At 40.1% G+C, this 19,067-nt stretch overlaps 1 protein-coding gene across 1 annotated transcript; it reads left to right on the top strand.

Annotated features, from left to right (window-relative positions):
* MPHOSPH10 (M-phase phosphoprotein 10) lies at nt 1-12,969 on the top strand. Its single transcript, XM_073303659.1, has 11 exons — nt 1-162; nt 2,883-3,522; nt 4,649-4,794; nt 5,400-5,580; nt 5,908-6,049; nt 6,628-6,695; nt 8,109-8,246; nt 9,474-9,584; nt 9,802-9,909; nt 10,531-10,761; nt 12,325-12,969. Exons 1-11 carry the CDS (start codon nt 83-85, stop codon nt 12,463-12,465), a joined length of 1,986 nt encoding a protein of 661 aa, XP_073159760.1. The 5' UTR covers nt 1-82; the 3' UTR covers nt 12,466-12,969.
* The last annotated feature ends 6,098 nt before the right edge of the window (nt 12,970-19,067 follow it).

Raw genomic sequence — 19,067 nt, 5'->3', positions numbered from 1 at the left:
TTCGCCGGAGCTCCGGTGTGCCTGAGGCCCCGCCTCCCGACCTCTTCCCATGTGGGTCTGAGACTCCGAGTAGAGGCTGAAGATGGCGGCGCCCAGGCAGCGGCTGGAGACGTGTCTGAAGCTGCTAGGTGCTGCCGCGGCGCAGCCGGAGCGCTTCCTCAGGTGAAGCTCCCTACGGCGCCCCTCCCCCCCCCTTCAGGAAGCCCCAGCTCGGGGGCAGGCCGCCGCCGCGGCTCCCCTGGCCCGCTCATCCCCTGGCCCGGCCTGCGCTGTGGGCGCTCCTTCTGATAACCCGTCCTGCTCCCTCCCCTCATCCCAGCGGAGAGCTTCAGACCCCGGGCACACCCCCTGCTTTGCCCCCTCTGTGCCTTCCCTGGGTAACGACGTACTGCAGCCCCATTGCCAGCCCCACTCGTGGGGAGGGAGGGGGGTGGTCCTAGCTCCCTGGGGTTTTTGCCAGGCGAGCACCAGGCCTCCTGTTCTGCTATTTGGAGTGACCCAGTTATTTTCTTGATGATTATAATTTTATTGTATTTCTAAAGCACTTTGGGGCCACAGTCATAGATCAGGACCCTATTGTGCTCGGTGCTGTACAAATACCTTCATTAAAAAAATAAAAGCAAGTCTCTAGCACTCATGGTTGAAAGGGAAATCTTGCAAATGTGGTCTAAATATAATGTAAAAGTTTGGAAATAAGAAAGACTTTTTAAAATCTCATTATTAAGACAATTTCATGATTTTGAGGACTTGATTTGTAATTTTTCAAGACTCAGGACTGGCAGTTCTTTGTTAATTAGCCCGCCCAACCTTGTTTTCTGTGTTAGAGAGAACGTGTCTATAAGTTTCACTTGCATGATTAAAACGAACAGTTTTATTTCTATAATTAAACAAACTTTAAATGGGCCTAAATCTGTTTTTTGTCATTTAAGGAAAGATTTAATTTAGGTATATGTTAAAGCTCAGACAATTCTATGGTCTTCTGTTGATGTGATGATTGAATTAAGCTTAAAAAAGGGACTTTAAATCTCATTGAAACACAGAGAAAAATCCTTTTTAGCAACAGGGAGATATTTTAAAAACTACTTATACAAGGATTTCCTCATTTACATGTGAGTAAGACTTGGGGCATGTCTGAATTCTACACAGCAACTGCAACTTAGGCCCTGATTCCACAATTGGATGGCACTCTGCATGGATCTGGTTGCAGGATTGGGGACCTTAGGTTTTATCCTGTGAGAATTTCCATTATGATCCCTTTGGGTTTTTTTATGTGCTATTTTGAATAGATTACCAAGAATATATTTAGAATTTGAAGAAAATTTACAAACAAATATATTTGGAGAAAAAGATGAAAAACTAGTTAATCCCTAAGCAAATTTTTGTAGGGGAAACTATAGTATAGTTAAGGCGATATCCCCCTTGCTCAGATGCTAGGTGGAGGTGTGAAGGCACCGCCCGCGCAGCTCCCATTGGCCACAGTTCCTGACCAATGGGAGTTGCAAAGCCAGTGCGCTGAGTGGAGGCAGTGTGAAGAACTGCCTGGCCATGCCTCTGCCTAGCACAGAGGGGGAAACTTTTTGGCTCAAGGGCCACATCGGGGTTGCGAAACTGTATGGAGGGCTGGGTAGGGAAGGCTGTGCCTCCCCAAACAGTCTGGCCCCTGCCCTGTATCCGCCCCCTGACTGCCCCCTTGAGAACCACCGACCCACCCAACCCTCCACCTACTTGTTCCCTAACCGCCCCCTCCCGGGACCCCCCCTCACCCCTCAGGACCCCACTCTCTATCCAGTGCTCCCTGTCCCCTGACGGCCCCAACCCTTGTCCACACTCCCTGTCCCCTGACAGGCCTCCTCCTCCCCCCCACCCCCTCCCAGGACTGCCAAGCCTATCCAACCCCCCTGTCCCTGACCACCCCCCGAACCTCCGCCCCATCCAACCGCTCCCTGTCCCCTGATCACCCCCTGGGACCCCCTGCTCCTTATCCAACCCCCTCCTCCCCACCCCCTTACCATGCTGCTCAGAGCAGCAGGACTAGTAGATGCGACGCTGTGCTGCATGGCAGGAGCCATCCATGTTGCCAAGAGTGCTGGCGGTGCGGCAAGCTGAGGCTGTGGGGGAAGGGGGACAGCAGGGGAGGAGCCGGGGGCTAGCCTCCCTGGCTGGGAGCTCAGGAGCAGGGTGGTCCCACGAGCCTTAGTTTGCCCACCTCTGGCCTAGCAGCTGAGCGACGGGGATGTTGCCACTTCTGGGGAGCCCCCCAGATAAGTGTTGCCCAGTGCCTGCCTCGCCCATCCCATGCCCTAAACCCCTCCCACACTCAAACCGATACTGCTGAGGGCGAGGGGCGGTGGCCCAAGATTGCCCCAGCAGCGGCTGGTGCAACTGGCGCAGTGGCTGCTTTAGCTGCCTCTGAGCCAGGTGCACTAGTCAATGCAGAAGTCACGGAAAGTCACCGAATCCATGACAAACCTGCAGCCTTAACTATGGTCCATTTTATTTCAGTATCTCTAAGTATGTGTTACATGTTTTAAAGCTTGACCTTAACTATATACTTTAATTTCAAGGAATTTTACTAATAGGACTGCAAATGCCCTGTAATAAACAAAGTAAAACCTGCAATTGTTGAAGGGCAACCAGGCGTTTGCTGCAAAAACACTGAACAGATGTAAAGGGAGCATCAGAGGAACCATTTGGTAAACCCAATAACTAAACTCCACAAGTATCTAAAAAAGAAACAAACAATCTTAAGACTATACAAGGTTTCCTTTGTAAAAATGCATTTGTCATAACTCAGATCGCTTTCTAATTGACTTTTGAATTTTAACATTTTTTCAGTTTGCTATCGTTATGTGCAATGATGTTTTTAATTTTGTTTTTATCAGTGTACAAGATGGACTGGCTGCAGACTTCAGTTCATTGACAAAGACTCTTTATGATTTGCATAAAGCACTAGGGACAAAACTAGTGCGTGGGAGTCCTTTAAAAGAACTGGTAATAGAAAACTTTGATGAAGAACAGATCTGGCAACAAATAGAGCTACAGAATAATGCAGTTCTAGACTACTTCAAGAAAGCGGTTGTTAGAGATGTTAAAGACAAAGATCTCTACCTTTTCCCAGCCCAAGAAGAGGATGACTTTGAGGCAGACACTAGCAGTGATAAGCAAATGGAACAAGAAGATAGCACGGAAGCAGAACCTGCCCGTATTGAAGATGAAAGTGTGGGTAAAGAAAAGCAAAGTAAATCCAAAGTAAGGAAAAGGCAGATATGTAGTGATGAGGATTCAGATGTTGACGAGCTAGAGCAACAGGTTCAAAAGTTGAAGAAGAGTACCTGGAAAAAATCAAGAGAAAAGTCCGTGGTGGATGATAAATTTTTCAGCTTGGCTGAGATGGAAGCCTTTTTGGAAGATGTAGAGAAAGAAGAAAGCATGAAGAAGGATGAGGATGAGGAGGAGATTGATTATTTTGAAGATATTGTTTCTGATGAGGATGAAGAAGAATCTGAAAAAGATAAAATTAAGGTAAGGATATATGCATCCAGAATTAGAAACACTTTTGTCACAAGCCATTAGAATTTAAATTAGCTTAAAAAACTGACAGGAAATGGAAATTGTAGTTCAAATTGGAAACAAAATGCAGACTTTTAAAAAAAAGTGTAATTAACCATTGGAACAATTTAACAAGGTTTTGGTGGGTTCTCATTACTTGAAATCTTAAGATCAAGATCAGATGCCAAAAGAGATACTGTAGTTCAACCACAAATTAATGGGCTGAAAGCAGGAATTACTAGATGAATTTCTATAACCTCTATTATGCAGGAGATTGGACTAGATGACCAGAATGGTCCCTTCTGGACTTAAAAATCTGTGGATCTATTAACATATATTATCATAAATATCTGGGATCAAATAAACAAGTCCCTACCCTGAAGTGTTTACAACCTACATTTGGATGGCTCTTCATGCCTGTGCAGCATCTTTCTGAAGTCACTGGGACTCTTCATGAGCATAGGAGTCTGCCCATGTGGATCAAATAGCAGAAGTAGGGCCCAACTTAAGACAAAACAGGTGAAGCTGATAAACTCTGATAGGTAGAGAGAGGAAAGGACAGGGTCCCATGGTCACTTGGGTGAGTAGTATGCATGTCATAAGGGTAAGGCTGTGAATAAACTTGAGCTGCTGTATTCTGGCTTGAAAATTACTTTCAGACTTTCTTAACTAACGTTGCTTGTGACAATTCTGTTCTTTCGGTATCTTATTTGTGATGTAATAAGAGAGAAAAACAAGGTGCTTCTGGAATTGATAAACCAATGCATGTTGGAGCCATGTGTTATGCTGTCAGGGACTTACGAGTTATCCCACACAGCTCAACAAATATGTCAGTTGTTAAAATCCACTGCTTTTCCACTCCTTGGTCTCTGAGCAAATTAAAATAGAATTGACTATTAGTTGATGACATTTAAAATGTCTCACTTGGACTAAGGCCCCTGTCTACCAGACCAATGGTTAATGCTGAAATCCATTGAATTCCCATTGTAGATCTTACACTGTAGGTATATATAACATGGTCCTCATGGTAACGGAAGGTTCTTATTCACTTAGACTTGTCACTTTCACTGGGTAACCTCTTATTTTCTGTTCTCCCCAGCCCATTAAAAGTTCTAGAAATTTGAAATATAAAGATTTCTTTGACCCTATTGATGACAATGGTGACCTAGCTAATGATAGTGAAAATGATCAGAATGATGAAGGTGACACTGAAGAGGAGGAGGATGAAGAAGGCATTTTTGATGAGTATGTACACTTGAACGATTTGTAACTGTTCTATGGGATCTGCCAGTTATTTGAATTGTCACTGACGATGTGACACCATCTCTTAAACAGAAAATAAAATGGAAATTTAGGAATTTATTTGGCAGAGATAATACTATTATATTAAGGAAGGAGTAGCCTTTTAAAAGTTGTAGCAAGTATTTCATTATCTGTTAATGTACTTGTTTTTGTCTTTCTGTAATGTCAGTGTAACGTGTTCACTAATTAACTACTTTTTGACTGAGAAAAGAAGAGTCATTAGACTGTTCTATTGTTGCACTGTGGGATTTGAGTAAATGACTTTAAATGAATTATGTATTGCTTCAACTGGGGAGGCATATCTCCACTAGATATGTAGCAGGTCACGCAAAAGCCTACTTTTAGGGTTATGTTAGGTCTTAAGGAAAGTGCAGTAAAAGTTTTTGGGAATCTCTGAAAATGTATTATATTAGTTGCAATAGTAGGTGGGAAACATCATTATTAAAAAGGGGGAGTTTTTTTACCTGTGGCTTCTATAATATATTAAACAATAAATGTCACAAGCATGTACTATTTCCATTTATATAATGGCATTTTAATGTTTATAGGATTGAGGAAAATAATGAAATGGATGTAATGGAACAGAATGTGAAAACTAAAGAAGTCTCTAAAAAAGTTACTTTTAACTTACCAGAAGACAGTGAAAAAGAAGACGATACAGATGTACCAGATGAGAAGAGAACTGATCCCATTGGAATAAAATCTTCTTTTGAGAAAAGGCAGGAAAAGGTAATTAAGATGTTCTAGTACCCCTTCATGAGCAATTGATTTGAAGTTTTCCACTAAAACTTGAGCCAAAGCCATATATGTTAATAAGTTGATTGTATTTGTAAATATCGTTAAGTTGTCTGAAAGCGTCAGAAAATTTTTAGATGAAATGATCAAATAGTGGCGTATTTACAGAAAGATAAGGCAAAAGGTGTGTAAAGAATCTAGAAATACTGGAGTAATTATTCATATTCTTTACTCTAACTTGATTTCCCTTTGGTTGTTGCTAAACACGTGCATTTAACTTTTTAAAAATTTTTTTAACTTTCAGGAAATTTTATCTTTCAGATGCATGAAAAAATTAAATCTCTCGAAAAGCAGTTGTTGGAGGAAAAACCTTGGCAGCTTACAGGAGAAGTGACTGGACAAAAACGACCTGAAAATAGCCTTTTGGAGGAATCTTTGCTCTTTGACCATGCGGTCAGAATGGGTAAATACAGTTATGCTAAATTTCAGACATTATGCTAGGTTATTTGTTTGTTTTACTGGTTAGAGTGGTGCACAACTGCTGTCTGTCCCCCCCCCCCCCCCCCCCCGCATCCTCCCTCCACCATCCTTTTAAACTTGCCAAACAATGACTAAACTTGAATATTTATAAGGCCATATTTTCCCCCATAGAAATGTTATTGCCTCACCTGTTTGTTGAACTTTCAGATGTAAACTAAACTTTATCATATGAGAGTGACCCATTGTTTGTGTCCACTTATTTATAGGGCAAACACAACTTGGTTATCCTTCTCAAACTTTCATGCTATGCAATTTTTCCTGAGGAAATAAACCTACTAGCTTACCTAGTCAATGTTCATTCCAGGCCAACATGCCTCTCTAAAGTACTGTATATATTTTCTAGCATTTTTGTCAGTCTTTTTTGTTTTTATTTATAGAACAAGAGGTACCAGTTAAAATCAATGCAAAAATATCATCTCCAGAACTGTTAATCTCCTTTTCATTTAATGAATGATTTAGTTTCTAAATACTTTAAACTTGCTGGTTTTTTTGCCCTCTTAGCTCCTGTGATCACAGAGGAAACCACCTTTCAGCTTGAGGATATTATCAAACAGAGGATAAAAGATCAGGTTAATAAGATTTGACTTCCTTTTTGTTTTATTTGGAAACTTAAATATTTCAACAAAAACAAACCCTAAACACTGTCTAATACATTCAAATGTACTTGTATTGACTTGGAGTTTTGGGGGCACAGGAATGAATTCCAAGCATGAGTTTAAGGTCCTTAGTTTTTTAGATATCAGTTTGTCTCCTGAGCATTTCCAGAAGAAACGAAATATCTGAATATTGCTTTTGCTTAATGCTGATAGTGTATTCTTAATGATTCCATTCTGTATCCTTTTGGGTGCTATAACTAAGGCTGCATGTCTGTCATGGATTCCGTGACTTCTGCAGCGGCCAGAGCAGATCAGGCAGCTCTGGAGACAGCTGCACTGGCTGCTGCTGGAGCAGTCTCGGGCCACCGTGCGTGTGTGCAGCACCCCACCCCCACCCTGCAGCAGTTTGGATGGGGGCTCAGGGCAGGGGGTTGGGGTGCAGGGCGGTGCTTATCTTGGGGGGGGGGACTCCCCGGAAGCGGCCAGCACGTTCCTGCACCTCCTAGCACCCCCCCACACACACACACCCCAGCACCAGCGGCGCCCCGGGGCCACCACTCGCAGAACACCCCCAGCTCAGGTTTTAATTTAATTAATTATATAGTAAAAGTCATGGACAGCTCATGGGCTATGAATTTTTGTTTACTACCTGTGACTTGTCCATGACTTTTTTTTACTAAAAAATACCCGTGACTAAAACATAGTCATAGCTATAACGTATGTCAATTAGATAGATAATTAAAATTACCCTCACAGTTTACAGATTCAACTATAAAAGGACTACTTTGGAGTTGTGTACACGGAATTTATATAATGCATATGCAATTCTCTATTTAATAATCTCTACTCGGAATATTGACCAAGAATAATATTTTTCAGAATATATTAAGCATATCCTGTAGGTAAATAAGTATAGTATAATAGAATTTTTTAATTTTAATTGCACAGAAATCATATTGATATTTATAATTCATATAAAAGTACTTTCAAAATTTTATCCTTGGTTGTTAATTAGTGTACCATCTTCAGTTGTATCAATACAAAACAAGACTGGCAAGTAGTTGACGGTGTCTATGCTTCAATCTTGTTTGACAGGGTGTGAGCTTTTTTGGACTAAATACAATTCCTTTAAAAGATACTATCTTAATTATAGTGTGGTGTTAACACATTTAGTAATTGCCAAAGTTGTGGCAAAATAAAAGGTAGCTTCCATTGTATAAGAAAAATTGCCCTTTGCTGTTAGGTTCAATGCGATGTTGGAAAATCAAGTTAATGTGCTAGCTGAAACAACAAATGAGATGTCTGATAGAACATGATGTATAAAAATGATCTATTAAAGCTTATTTGATGCAATTGCATCTTAACTATTTTATGGTTTTGTCTTAGGCTTGGGATGATGTAATACGTAAAGAAAAACCAAAAGAAGATGCCTTTGAATACAAGAAGCGTATAACTCTGGATCATGAAAAGAGCAAATTGAGTCTTGCTGAAATCTATGAGCAGGAGTATTTGACACTCAACCAAGTAAGTTATGATAATGGACACAGACACAGTGTCTGTCTGCCTGTCTCTCTCTCTCTCTCTCTCTCTCTCTCTCTCTCTCTCTCTCTGAATCTATGAGCAGGAGTATTTGACACTCTACCAAGTAAGTTATGATAATGGAGACACACACACATTGCCATTGCTGTTGGTTGGAAAAATCCAATAGTGACTGCTTGAAAGTTATATTTTTTATTTTTAAACACTGAACTGCCATGAGTATTGGGAAATCCTGATATGTTCAATCAGTACAATCAGGGCAGCTGAACTGATACCAAAAATTCAACATATACTGTTAAATTTGCACAAATATTGACGAGACTGACTCATTGTCTTAAAATGTGGCATAAAAATTATAGAAAGAAGTAACATTCTGGAACAGTGATTGCTTTAAAAAATGTCCATCGGGAGATTAATATTGGACCATCTTTTGCGTAAATCATATTTGATACAATTGTTCTCCTATTTTGCTTAAGCCACTCCAGTTTGTACCATCAGAATAATTATTTTGCTGAACCCTTTGAGTTCACAGATAATGCAAATCCTTTAAATCAAAAATATTAAGAGTTCGTTAAATCTTAGACTTGATCTTATAAGGCCTTTGTTTTAATCTTCTTTACTACATCTAATGGGAGTGTGAAGCAACACAGAAATTCACATGTGAATTTGGTTTAAATTGAATGAATAGGAGCCTAAGCTTCCCTAGTGTCCCCTTCTGTAGCCAACTTCACATGATATTTGAGCTGCACAACCACTTACCAATGTAAAACATCATCCCAGAATTTAATCCACTGAGTCTGAAACTGTGGGCTCCTCAGAGACTCAGAACGCCCCTCAGAGGTTTTTTTTCCAAACGCACAAGTAAGAGTTAGGTACCTACCTCCCCTTGATTTTCAGTGGAAGTTGGGTGCCTGACTCTCACTTCTCTTTGGAAATCTTCCCCTCAGCTGTTCACATATTGAAGATCATTTGAAGCCTCTGTGGCTCAGTGTACCCATCTATAGTACAAATCTGTGGATATCCGCTTTATATCCATGGCCCATGTTTGGGGATCAGATGCAGATACAAATTTTGTATCCGTGCAGGGCTTTACCCATCTGTAAAATGGATATAAACTGTGTATTGCAGCTTTAATGTAAAGTGCTCCAATATCTTTATATGCAAGTTTCTCTATAACTGATTTTGCTATTAACATATTATTTTTATTAACAGCAAAAAACTGAAGAGGAAGAAAATCCTGAACACGTAGAAATTCAGAAAATGATGGACTCGCTCTTCCTAAAATTGGATGCTCTTTCCAACTTCCACTTCACACCTAAACCAGTGAGTCCATTAGTTTTCACACTTCATACAATAAAATATGTTTGGGAAATAGGCAGTAAAGTGAGGGATACTTTCAATGCAATTGCTTGTTGAGTATTTCAGAAACATAATCAGCCTTAATATAAATGGAAATGTATTTAATGTGACTTAATTCAGTTAGTAATATATTGCTGTGACATGATATTCATGTACATAAATGACATTTTCTTCTTTCTAGCCTGTGCCAGAGGTTAAAATCATCTCAAATCTTCCAGCTATAATTATGGAGGAAGTAGCACCAGTTAGTGTTAGTGATGCAGCTCTCCTGGCTCCAGAGGAGGTTAAGGTAAGAAATTTAATCAAGAGCTACAGACAGGGTTCCTTTTGTGTCTGCACACTGAGGGTATCCTGCACCCTCAGAACAGAGAACTCATTTTCTGTGACATTCTTCTCTTGGAACCCCCTTCATAGAGATTTAAGGATTTCCAGCACAGTGAAGTCAAAGGAGCTAGCTTGGCTTAACTAGATTTGACTGCTTTCCTCACCACCTGCTGAGCTTCCTTTTCTGCACAAGTTATTCTGTTTTTGAAAACTATCCTACTATGTAGACTGTTTGACTGCCTAATACTCTTTTTATAGTTAAGAAATGTATTGTTTAATCTGTATTACCCTGTCTTTAGCTTTAGACAGTTACTCATCTGTCTTTGTTTTCCCATATGTATATGGGTGTGTGTGTGTGTATATGTATATATATATATATATATAACTCAGGCACATTCTCAGCCGCAGGAAGCTGGGTACAGGAGAGAGGAAATAAACACACAGACTGCTTTGCGTGGGAGATGAATAGTGCTACTTCTGCTGGCTAGTCAATGAGATGTATAGCAATGGTAGCCATTCTGTTTGTACTCGTCACTAGCCTAGGTGGCATAATTTTGGATCCAAAAGTGCTGTTATGTCTCTCTAGGAAAAGAGTAAAGCTGGAGATGTGAAAACAGATGCAGAAAAGACTGCCACAGACAAAAAACGAGAACGAAGAAAGAAGAAGCTTCACAGACGTATGAAGCTAAGGGAGAAGAAGCAGCGCCAAAAACTCCTGGAAAAAACAAAACCAGAACAAGGTGCACAACTCAGCAAACAAGCTCTGGCGGCAAAATTAAAAAAGCTCACCAAAGAAGGCAAAACAACTTTGCTCAAGGTAAGACTGTCTTACATAGTCTAGTAGTAAATTTCAAATGTCTATGTAGTAATTTAATTGGAAAGTGCAATTGACAAATGTTTTAGATGTGTTTTTTTTATTTTTTTTGGAAATGTAACTCTCAGTGCTGGGCTGCACACCAGCTGCTTTGTCCCATCCTGTTCCCTGCCCCCACCTCTGGTGTAAAGCAACCCTGCACCCAAATAGCATGCACTGTCAGAGGAGCTCCTATGCCATCATCTTTCCTCTGCAACCAGCTCCTGGGTTGTGGTTGGGGGCATTCCTGCACCCTGGTAAACTTCCAGCTCCAGCTTATTCCTTAGGATGTTAAGGCTATTTTAACCTGTGCCAGGGACTAGCCCTGTCCAAATCAACTACTGGTATTGGTAGAAGGCAATGGATGCCTTTTTATTCATACCTGGGCTGAGCACTTCTTTGACAGAGAATGTGGCCCAACGTATCAATATTTAATTTCAAAACCAAGAGAAGTCTGACCAGTTATGTTTGTTGATATTTGCAGTGTTTATGTTATATTTGTGTTATCTGTTCTATAGATTTGTTTTTTTACCTTGAATATGGTGATTTTTAAATGATAGCATCTGTGTAAATATTCCTTTCTTCTGCAATTACTATATTCACATGAGGATATCATAATAATTAAAGGCATCTTGCCCATTCCTTTAGTATGTGCAAATAACTTAATCTGTGGATCCAGCAAAGAAAATATGAACCGTAAAACAGTTATTTTGGAATTAATCTTTAAAGTATACGTGACCCGCACTCTTTATATTCTGTGCTGCTTTATTTCAAAGTTCACAACCTGAGCTGCAGTCTTGGAAAAAAAATTGCACAAGTGCTTATTTTTATGCATATGAGTAGTCCTATCAAACTCAATGGAATTACTTGCATGCTTAAGTATTTGGATGATCAGGACCCTAGCTAGTTCCTCCTGAGCTTTAGAGAGATAATTCAGAATACTACTTTTATGTTGTTTTTTGTTTGAATTTAAATGTTACAAGAACAAATACTTGTATGGGACTTCTGTAATACCAAATATTGATCTTGTAACTTGAATGGAGCAAAATATTAAATCTATATAGTTCCTGAGGGGTTTACCATGTAAAAGAGACCATTAATTCCTAATATTAGAGGTTTTTAAAACAGTGAAAAGAATATGGAAAGTAGTTATCCTTAATACATCTAAAACATTTGTACTTTTGCACTTTATTTTTGTAAAAGCAATATATCTGTATTTCTCTAGAGGGGACTGATAATATCCAAGGATTCACTCCTGGATTTGCATATATACCTCTCAACATTAATAGGTGTTAAGCATGTGCATGAAGAGGGAACACATCCCTTAACTTTTGAAATTACGGTATGACAAAAACCCAGGATGGCATAACAGCTGTCTGCAAATCAGTTATCAATTAGATTATAAGTATGGTATATTTAAAATAAAAAAGGTTGTTTAACTTGTAATTGTGTAGTTACATCAGTCCAGTCTGTTGGAACATTTGCTAGCTTGTTCTTTATTATAATAAACACTTTGTCTATTGACAGGATGAAGGTAAAGACAGGGCTTTGAAATCATCTCGTGCATTCTTTTCTCAATTACAAGATCAAGTAAAAATGCAAATCAAAGGTGCAAAGAAAATACAGAAGACACAGCAAGAAATTTCTGCTCAAAAACTTAAATTATAATACATTTTATACATGCTATACCTTGTATATATTAAAGTAAATGTTTCTAATTTGTTAACATCGCACTTCGAATAATAGATTTTTATTTTATATAATGCTAGAAAATCTTCTGTAAGTTGAAGTTCAGTTGAGTGTCCTGCTGCAAGTGATGAAAATGTGCTAGACCTTTCATGCTCTTTCTTTCAGCCTTCTACTTACTTTTTTCTGCTGGGAATTCAGTCTCCTTCGTCTTCCTCTAAAAGAAAAGCCTCAAATAATAGGCAGTTAATTAATCACAACGTATCTGTGAAAATTCAGTATTTTTATATACAGTAGAACCTCAGAGTTACGAACACTTCAGGAATGGAGGTTGTTTGTAACTATGAACAAAAGGTTATGGTTCTTTCAAAAGTTTACAACTGAATATTGACTTAATACAGCTTTGAAACTTTACTATGCAGAAGAAAATTGCTGCTTTTAATCGCCTTAAATGAAACAAGCACAGAAACAGTTTCTTTACCTTGTCAAATATTTTTTTTTAACTTTCCTTTTTTTAGTAGTTTACATTAACACAGTACTATACTGTGTTTACTTTTTTTGGGCGGGCGGGAGGATCTGTGCTGCTACCTAATTGCATACTTATGGTTCCAAATGAGGTGTGGGGTTGACTGGCCAGTTTGTAACTCTGGTGTTCGTTACTCTGAGGTTCTAGTGTATTTGTCTCAAAATTATTCCCTTCTTACCTCTCCCCATGTACGCAGAAAAGAGTGGGGAAAGGGAGATTTAATAATTGCCTAAATCCAATGTTTTAGTATATCTGAGAACCTTAGTAGTGGATGGATTTTACTATTCAGCACTTGTCTGTTGTAGCCCTGTCTAAAGATGCTCTTCAGGAAATAAAGGATGAATAGTAACTTACTGAACCATTTAAAAAAGGAGGCCTTGTGGCACCTTCGAGACTAACCAATTTATTTGAGCATAAGCTTTCGTGAGCTACAGCTCACTTAATCGGATCATGCGATGAAGTGAGCTGTAGCTCACGAAAGCTTATGCTCAAATAAATTGGTTAGTCTCGAAGGTGCCACAAGGCCTCCTTTTCTTTGTGTGGATACAGACTAACACGAGTGCTGCTCTGAAAAATGAACCATTTAAGTGTCCCTATACTTGATGTCTTAGGTTATTTCTGCCCCATCAAATTTAACCTTTTAGCTGCAGTCACAGTTCTTATAACCTTAGCTTCTGAAGTGTTACAGTATTTAATTTGCTGGTATTCAGAAGAAAGATGATCAAAACTTAGTTCTAGATCAGTGTATGTGTGACTCAAAATCATATCACTTGATCTTAAAGCATGAATTCATGAGGCACTCTCAAAGGAAAGGCCCAAAAGTACCTCTTGCTGCCTTGTACTTATTACATAAAATCAGATGTAGGGCTGGAAGGGACCTTGAGAGGGGCCTCCCTGTGCTGAGGGAGGCCCAAGTAAACCTAGACCAGAGGTTCTCAAACTGTGGTCCGTGGACCAGAGCTCCATTCAGGTGGTCTGCAGATAGTTCCTTCAAAGGTGCGCGCCTGGGTGGGTGCATGAGAGAATGAAGGGCCACCCACCTAATTAGTGGAGCTGCACAGGCATGGCTCCACTAATTAGGTTCCTGGACCCTGGAGAAGACGCACATGTAAGCTGAGGTGGCTTTGGGGGAATGAGGGGGTAGGTGGGAGGAGGCAGTGGGGTGAGAAGAGGGGGTGGGGCAAATTTGGGATGTGCGGGGCTGCAGTGGCCAGAGAATGAGGCAACTTTCCCCAGCACCAAGGCTGTGGCTGCCAGGGAGAGACCCCCTTCCTTCCCAGCCTCAGCTCTGTGGCTGCTGTGGTGGGGGAGAGACCCCCTTCCTTCCCAGCCCCAGCTCGGGGGCTGCTGTGGCGGGGGAGAGAGGGCAATCCATCGCATTAGAAAATATTGCTGATATTAAAATATGACTTGCGTGCTTTTATTTGTAGAACCAAAAAAACATTGTTACTTTTTTTTATATATAGCGCTTTTATCCAAATTGCTTTACAATAGTTAGCTAACGGTACAAACAACATTTGGAAAGATCATTAAGTGGTCCACGAGACCCTCATCAATTTTCAAGTGGTCTGTGAAAAAATAAGTTTGAGAACCACTGACCTAGACTATCCTTGACAGATGTTTGTCTAACTTGCTCTTAACAACCTCCAATGCGGGGGATTCCACACTCTTGGAAGCCTATTCCAGTGCTTAACTATCCTCAGAAATCTTTTCCTAATACATCTAACCTAAGTCTTCTTTACTCCATGAATATGAAATTTTCATTTTTGTTCTTTAGAGTCTAGTAGGTAGCCAGACTATCTCTTTTAGAATTGAACAGTATTGTCCTGTTCTGCTGATCAGCAGAAATCTAAAGGTAGCTTAATATAGACTCCTACTGTTGGGGGAAAAAAAGATGGTTCTAAGATTGTGCTCCTTAACAACCTCTGCCCATTGTTAGGATTTCTGACAGTTCAACAGTTTAAATAATCTTGTTGATACTCAGAGCAAGATTACCCAGGTAATAGAATCTGAACAAAACAAATGAAAGTGTTCTGATGACCGGGAACGTTGGGGCAGAGGCTTTCAATTTTTGTCTTGTATGGCAATGAGCATACACTTCCATATCATCTGACTGCTAGCAAATGGACTAACTACATCCTTTTGGGGAAATATCTTGAAAGCATACAAAGGACCTCCAACCCTGCATCAGATTCAGTGCCTGCCTGTCCCATTTTAATGTCTTCTTTTTGATGTTTGCTAAATTGAGTGGCTTTTCAACACTAGAAGGTTCACCAGTTTAAATTGATTTAGAAATCAATCTGGTTAAACTGGTGTAAACCCCTAATATAAATGCACTGAAACTGGTTTAACCCTTGCTTAATTGATTTAGCTTGTAAAATTGATAAGCCAGGGTTAAACCAGTTTGAGTTCATCAATGTTGATTTCTAAACTGACTTAAATTTAAACGTGCAATTTTCAAGTATATACAAGCCCTAAAGCAGGTTAAATGATAGGCAATGACAATCCTGAACTTTCATTCTCCTGTTGCATAATGCCCTAATTATCCTTTGACTTCCTAAAGAAATTCTGACTTAGCCTGAATACATTTCATCAGCTTGAGACACATGTTAACAAATTGATTTTACCAATCACAATATACCATTTTTAAGTACCTGAAGTAAAAAGATTAATTGGTTGTTGGGGATTAAATATTTTTTTCAGTGACTTGTTACGAATTACACCTGGTAGGACACGCATACAACTGCTGCGAATTATACCTTGTAGGACACGTGCACAAATGCTACGAATTACACCTGGTAGGACACGCACACCAATGCTGCCAATTATACCTGATAGGTCACACACAGTTCGAATCTAGGCTGAGGCACAGAAACAAAGTCCACAACTGCAGAGTTCCCAAAAGACACTAAGTTTATTACACTCAAGCGTGGTGCCCCCCTGCTAGCCGGGGGGGACCCTGAATACAGATTATACAAAGGTTATATACTTTTTAGCAAAGCATGTTGCTCTCGTGCATCGGAAACCTTAGCCAATAAACAAACCCTTATCTACCACCTATCCCTGCTTGGTGCATTCTTGTGCTATACCAGTATGTTAATTACACAGCATGGTCCTAAAGCCATGCATCAGTAACTTTTATTATCAGAATGGGAGGCCTCACATCAAGGCCAAGAGACAGGGAGTTAGAGACTGACAAAAACCAGATACTGGGAGTCAAGGCAGGCTGGAGACGAGGAGGATTTTCACAGGGATTCAGTATCTAAGGATCACTCCTCCTGGTGTATGATGTGCTGGCATTTAAACAATGGTGGGCCCCAGACCAAAATGGAGTCACATGTGCTAACTTTTCCTTAACAGACTTCAGATAAATCATGTGTATCTGCAAAGGGACGTTTGGAAAATTTGTCACAGTTCAAGTCATAGAAGCTAGCATTGCATTAATTCCAAGTCAGGCAAAACCAAGATAGCGCTATTATTGTTAATAGGCTAGATAAAGGACTTATGTCTGCATCTTAAAAAAAAAATTAAAAGGACACACTATATAACAGAGTGATAGGTAGTTCTGGGTAAAAGCCATCATTAGTGCTTATATGGTTTACCCTGAAACATCCCACTATTTCAGTATTGGCACTTGATCAAGTCGAGTATTTGTTGCATATTAGATATTAGACCTGTAAATGGAACATGCTCTAAAGATAATAGTTCATAATGCAGTAAACTCAGTAGGAAATTGTTGCTGGGACAGTGTGAAGAAGTCTCCTGAGAGAATCAAAATTAAAATTGTAGCTAGCATTCACATTCCCTTTCAGAACTTTCTTCATTTGTTGAAGAGTTTTTAATTTCTGGTTTATTTACAATTGTACCCTGCGTATCTTTCAGCAGCTTCAGGAATAGTTCTGTATCTCCTAATGTAAATCTATGTGGCTTCTTACATTAAGACATTTCTGCAGATTCTTCACTCCATAGCCATGAATCTTCCACTGCTTTGAAGTTGGAAAGGTTTTCTGGTCAAGATATTTTTCCTCATCAGTTTTGTTGATTTGCTTTACTTTAAATTGGTCAGTACTTCAAGGGCCACGCTCCTCTTAAACATCTCTTTAGAGAGAGGGTGCCTGTGCTACAAGCCAATTAGTTCACATGTGGTCTATTTTTTTAAAAAAAAATTACCTTTCTTGTTATAACAATGCCTTTTATGAAGTCATAGTGCACTTGAAATCCCTTTCAAATTAATGAACAGCTCTTCCTTTCCCTTATAATGTATGTGATTTAGGAACCCAGTATTGTGAAACAGCTGAAGTGAAGGTACTTATAAGCTTCTAGTTATTAAGGATAAACATTTTTCTGGCTTCAAAGACTTTCTCAATAGAGAGATTTTAAAATTGGGAGTTCTGGAGATCTCTCGGCTTCTCTTTTTGGTTGAATGATAAAGCATCCAACTTGGTATTTATCTTACACTTGCCAGATTCAGCCTCCCCCTGGAGCTTCAAGACCAGCTGTTCATCTTTTAGCATTTGGAGCCTTTTTTCAGTCTCTTTGGAGATACTGTTGTAAGCATTTTTTATCCTTTCAACTCACAAAAGCATTTTCTAAGGGATGTAGCTTTAGGTTTTATTATTTTCTTTTCTATTACTTTTCTTCCTTTTATCCATATTCCATCCCATACCTAATATCTATTAGAATAGTTTGTGATCTCAGCTTGGCCTTTGTATTATGACTCTGGTTTAATGTTGAATATCTTTACTGAATTTCTCAATGCTAATCATATGCTATATTTGTTTGTTACAAGAGGTAAATAAGATTTTCTGAAATCCAAATATGTAATGATTAGAGAATTACACCTGCATATGATTAAGCATTTTGTAGCTTTTAAAAATGTATTCTCTTTAATCCCTAAAGATATCAAGATATTTTACAAACTGATTTAGGCCCTGATCCTGCAATGAGTGCATGGACAGAGGTACTCAATACAGGCCCAGAGAAACCAGGACCCTGAATGCAACTGGATATTAATGGGCAGAACCTCACTGACTTTGCATAGTCTCTGCATAGGCAAGAGAATATGGTATCCATTATTATATCCGTATGTATTGCCTATCTTTAACTTTAGACTGCTCCCATTAAGTAAAAAAACATTCTTTCATGTGACATTTTAAATCTCTAATATACTTCTCAGACAATTAACAATAAGGCTGGCCTCTGTATAAAAATAGGTTTCAGAGTGACAGCCGTGTTAGTCTGTATTCGCAAAAAGAAAAGGAGTACTTGTGGCACCTTAGAGACTAACCAGTTTATTTGAGCATGAGCACAAGTACTCCTTTTCTTTTTGTATAAAAATAGTTAATCCAACACCTACATGCCTACCTAACACACAACTGCTTAAGACAGGAGTAGAAGAATGCTTTAGTAATTTGAAGTCACACGGGAGACTTTAAGGTAAGCAGAATGTAATTTGGCCAGAACACTAACATTTGCCCTTAAACCACTTTTCAAAAATTGCAGTGTTTTAAACCAGATTTCAGCCTGGCCAGGAGCGCTCCTCTACAGCTGCTAGGCTGCATCATGCATTGCAGATTATGTGCGGAACGATCTACAAAATGGCAGTGGTACCATCTTTGGAAAAAGCAGCTTTCCCCCATTGCTTTATCAAGGAGCTGACAGGCGACGGCGGCCCCCCCAGGCCGTCACCCGCCCTTGCATGTACAAGGCACAATGTACAGCACTGGGTCCACGTTGGTGCGGCAACAATAATCCCGTTTCTCGATGCTCGGCCTGCGGCATGTCCGCTCCCGGCCGGGTACGTGGGAGGGTGTTGTTAGTGGGACGTGGCCTGCCCGAACGGGGGGCTCATTTTCGCTGCTGGTTCCCTCCTCGGGGCTGGAGCTCAGGCAGCGGGGACAGCCAGGTGCGTTGCTCTGGGCAGCCGCTCTCATGCACGGTCCATCTCCCGCGTGCTCCGCTCGCTAGCGCGCTCCGGCTGGCCCCGGCAGCCCTCACCGCCCTCGGCGCCCGCGGCCAGCAGAGCCGGGCGAATCGATCACTCCGCGCTCGGCTCATC

This window comes from Lepidochelys kempii, chromosome 10, assembly GCF_965140265.1.
Source record: "Lepidochelys kempii isolate rLepKem1 chromosome 10, rLepKem1.hap2, whole genome shotgun sequence".
In the NCBI taxonomy this organism is placed as follows: Eukaryota; Metazoa; Chordata; order Testudines; family Cheloniidae; genus Lepidochelys; species Lepidochelys kempii.
The sequence above is the reverse complement of the archived record's forward strand: the minus strand, read 5'-3'. Positions and strand labels throughout refer to the sequence as shown.

What these genes read in the sequence shown, in the direction of transcription:
- MPHOSPH10 (XM_073303659.1), top strand. Translation starts at nt 83, where the DNA reads ATGGCGGCGCCCAGGCAGCGGCTGGAGACGTGTCTGAAGCTGCTAGGT. An exon ending in CTGAAAAAGATAAAATTAAG is followed by an intron (nt 3,523 to 4,648) that starts GTAAGGATATAT and finishes TGTTCTCCCCAG; the next exon opens with CCCATTAAAAGTTCTAGAAA. An exon ending in AACAGAGGATAAAAGATCAG is followed by an intron (nt 6,696 to 8,108) that starts GTTAATAAGATT and finishes GTTTTGTCTTAG; the next exon opens with GCTTGGGATGATGTAATACG.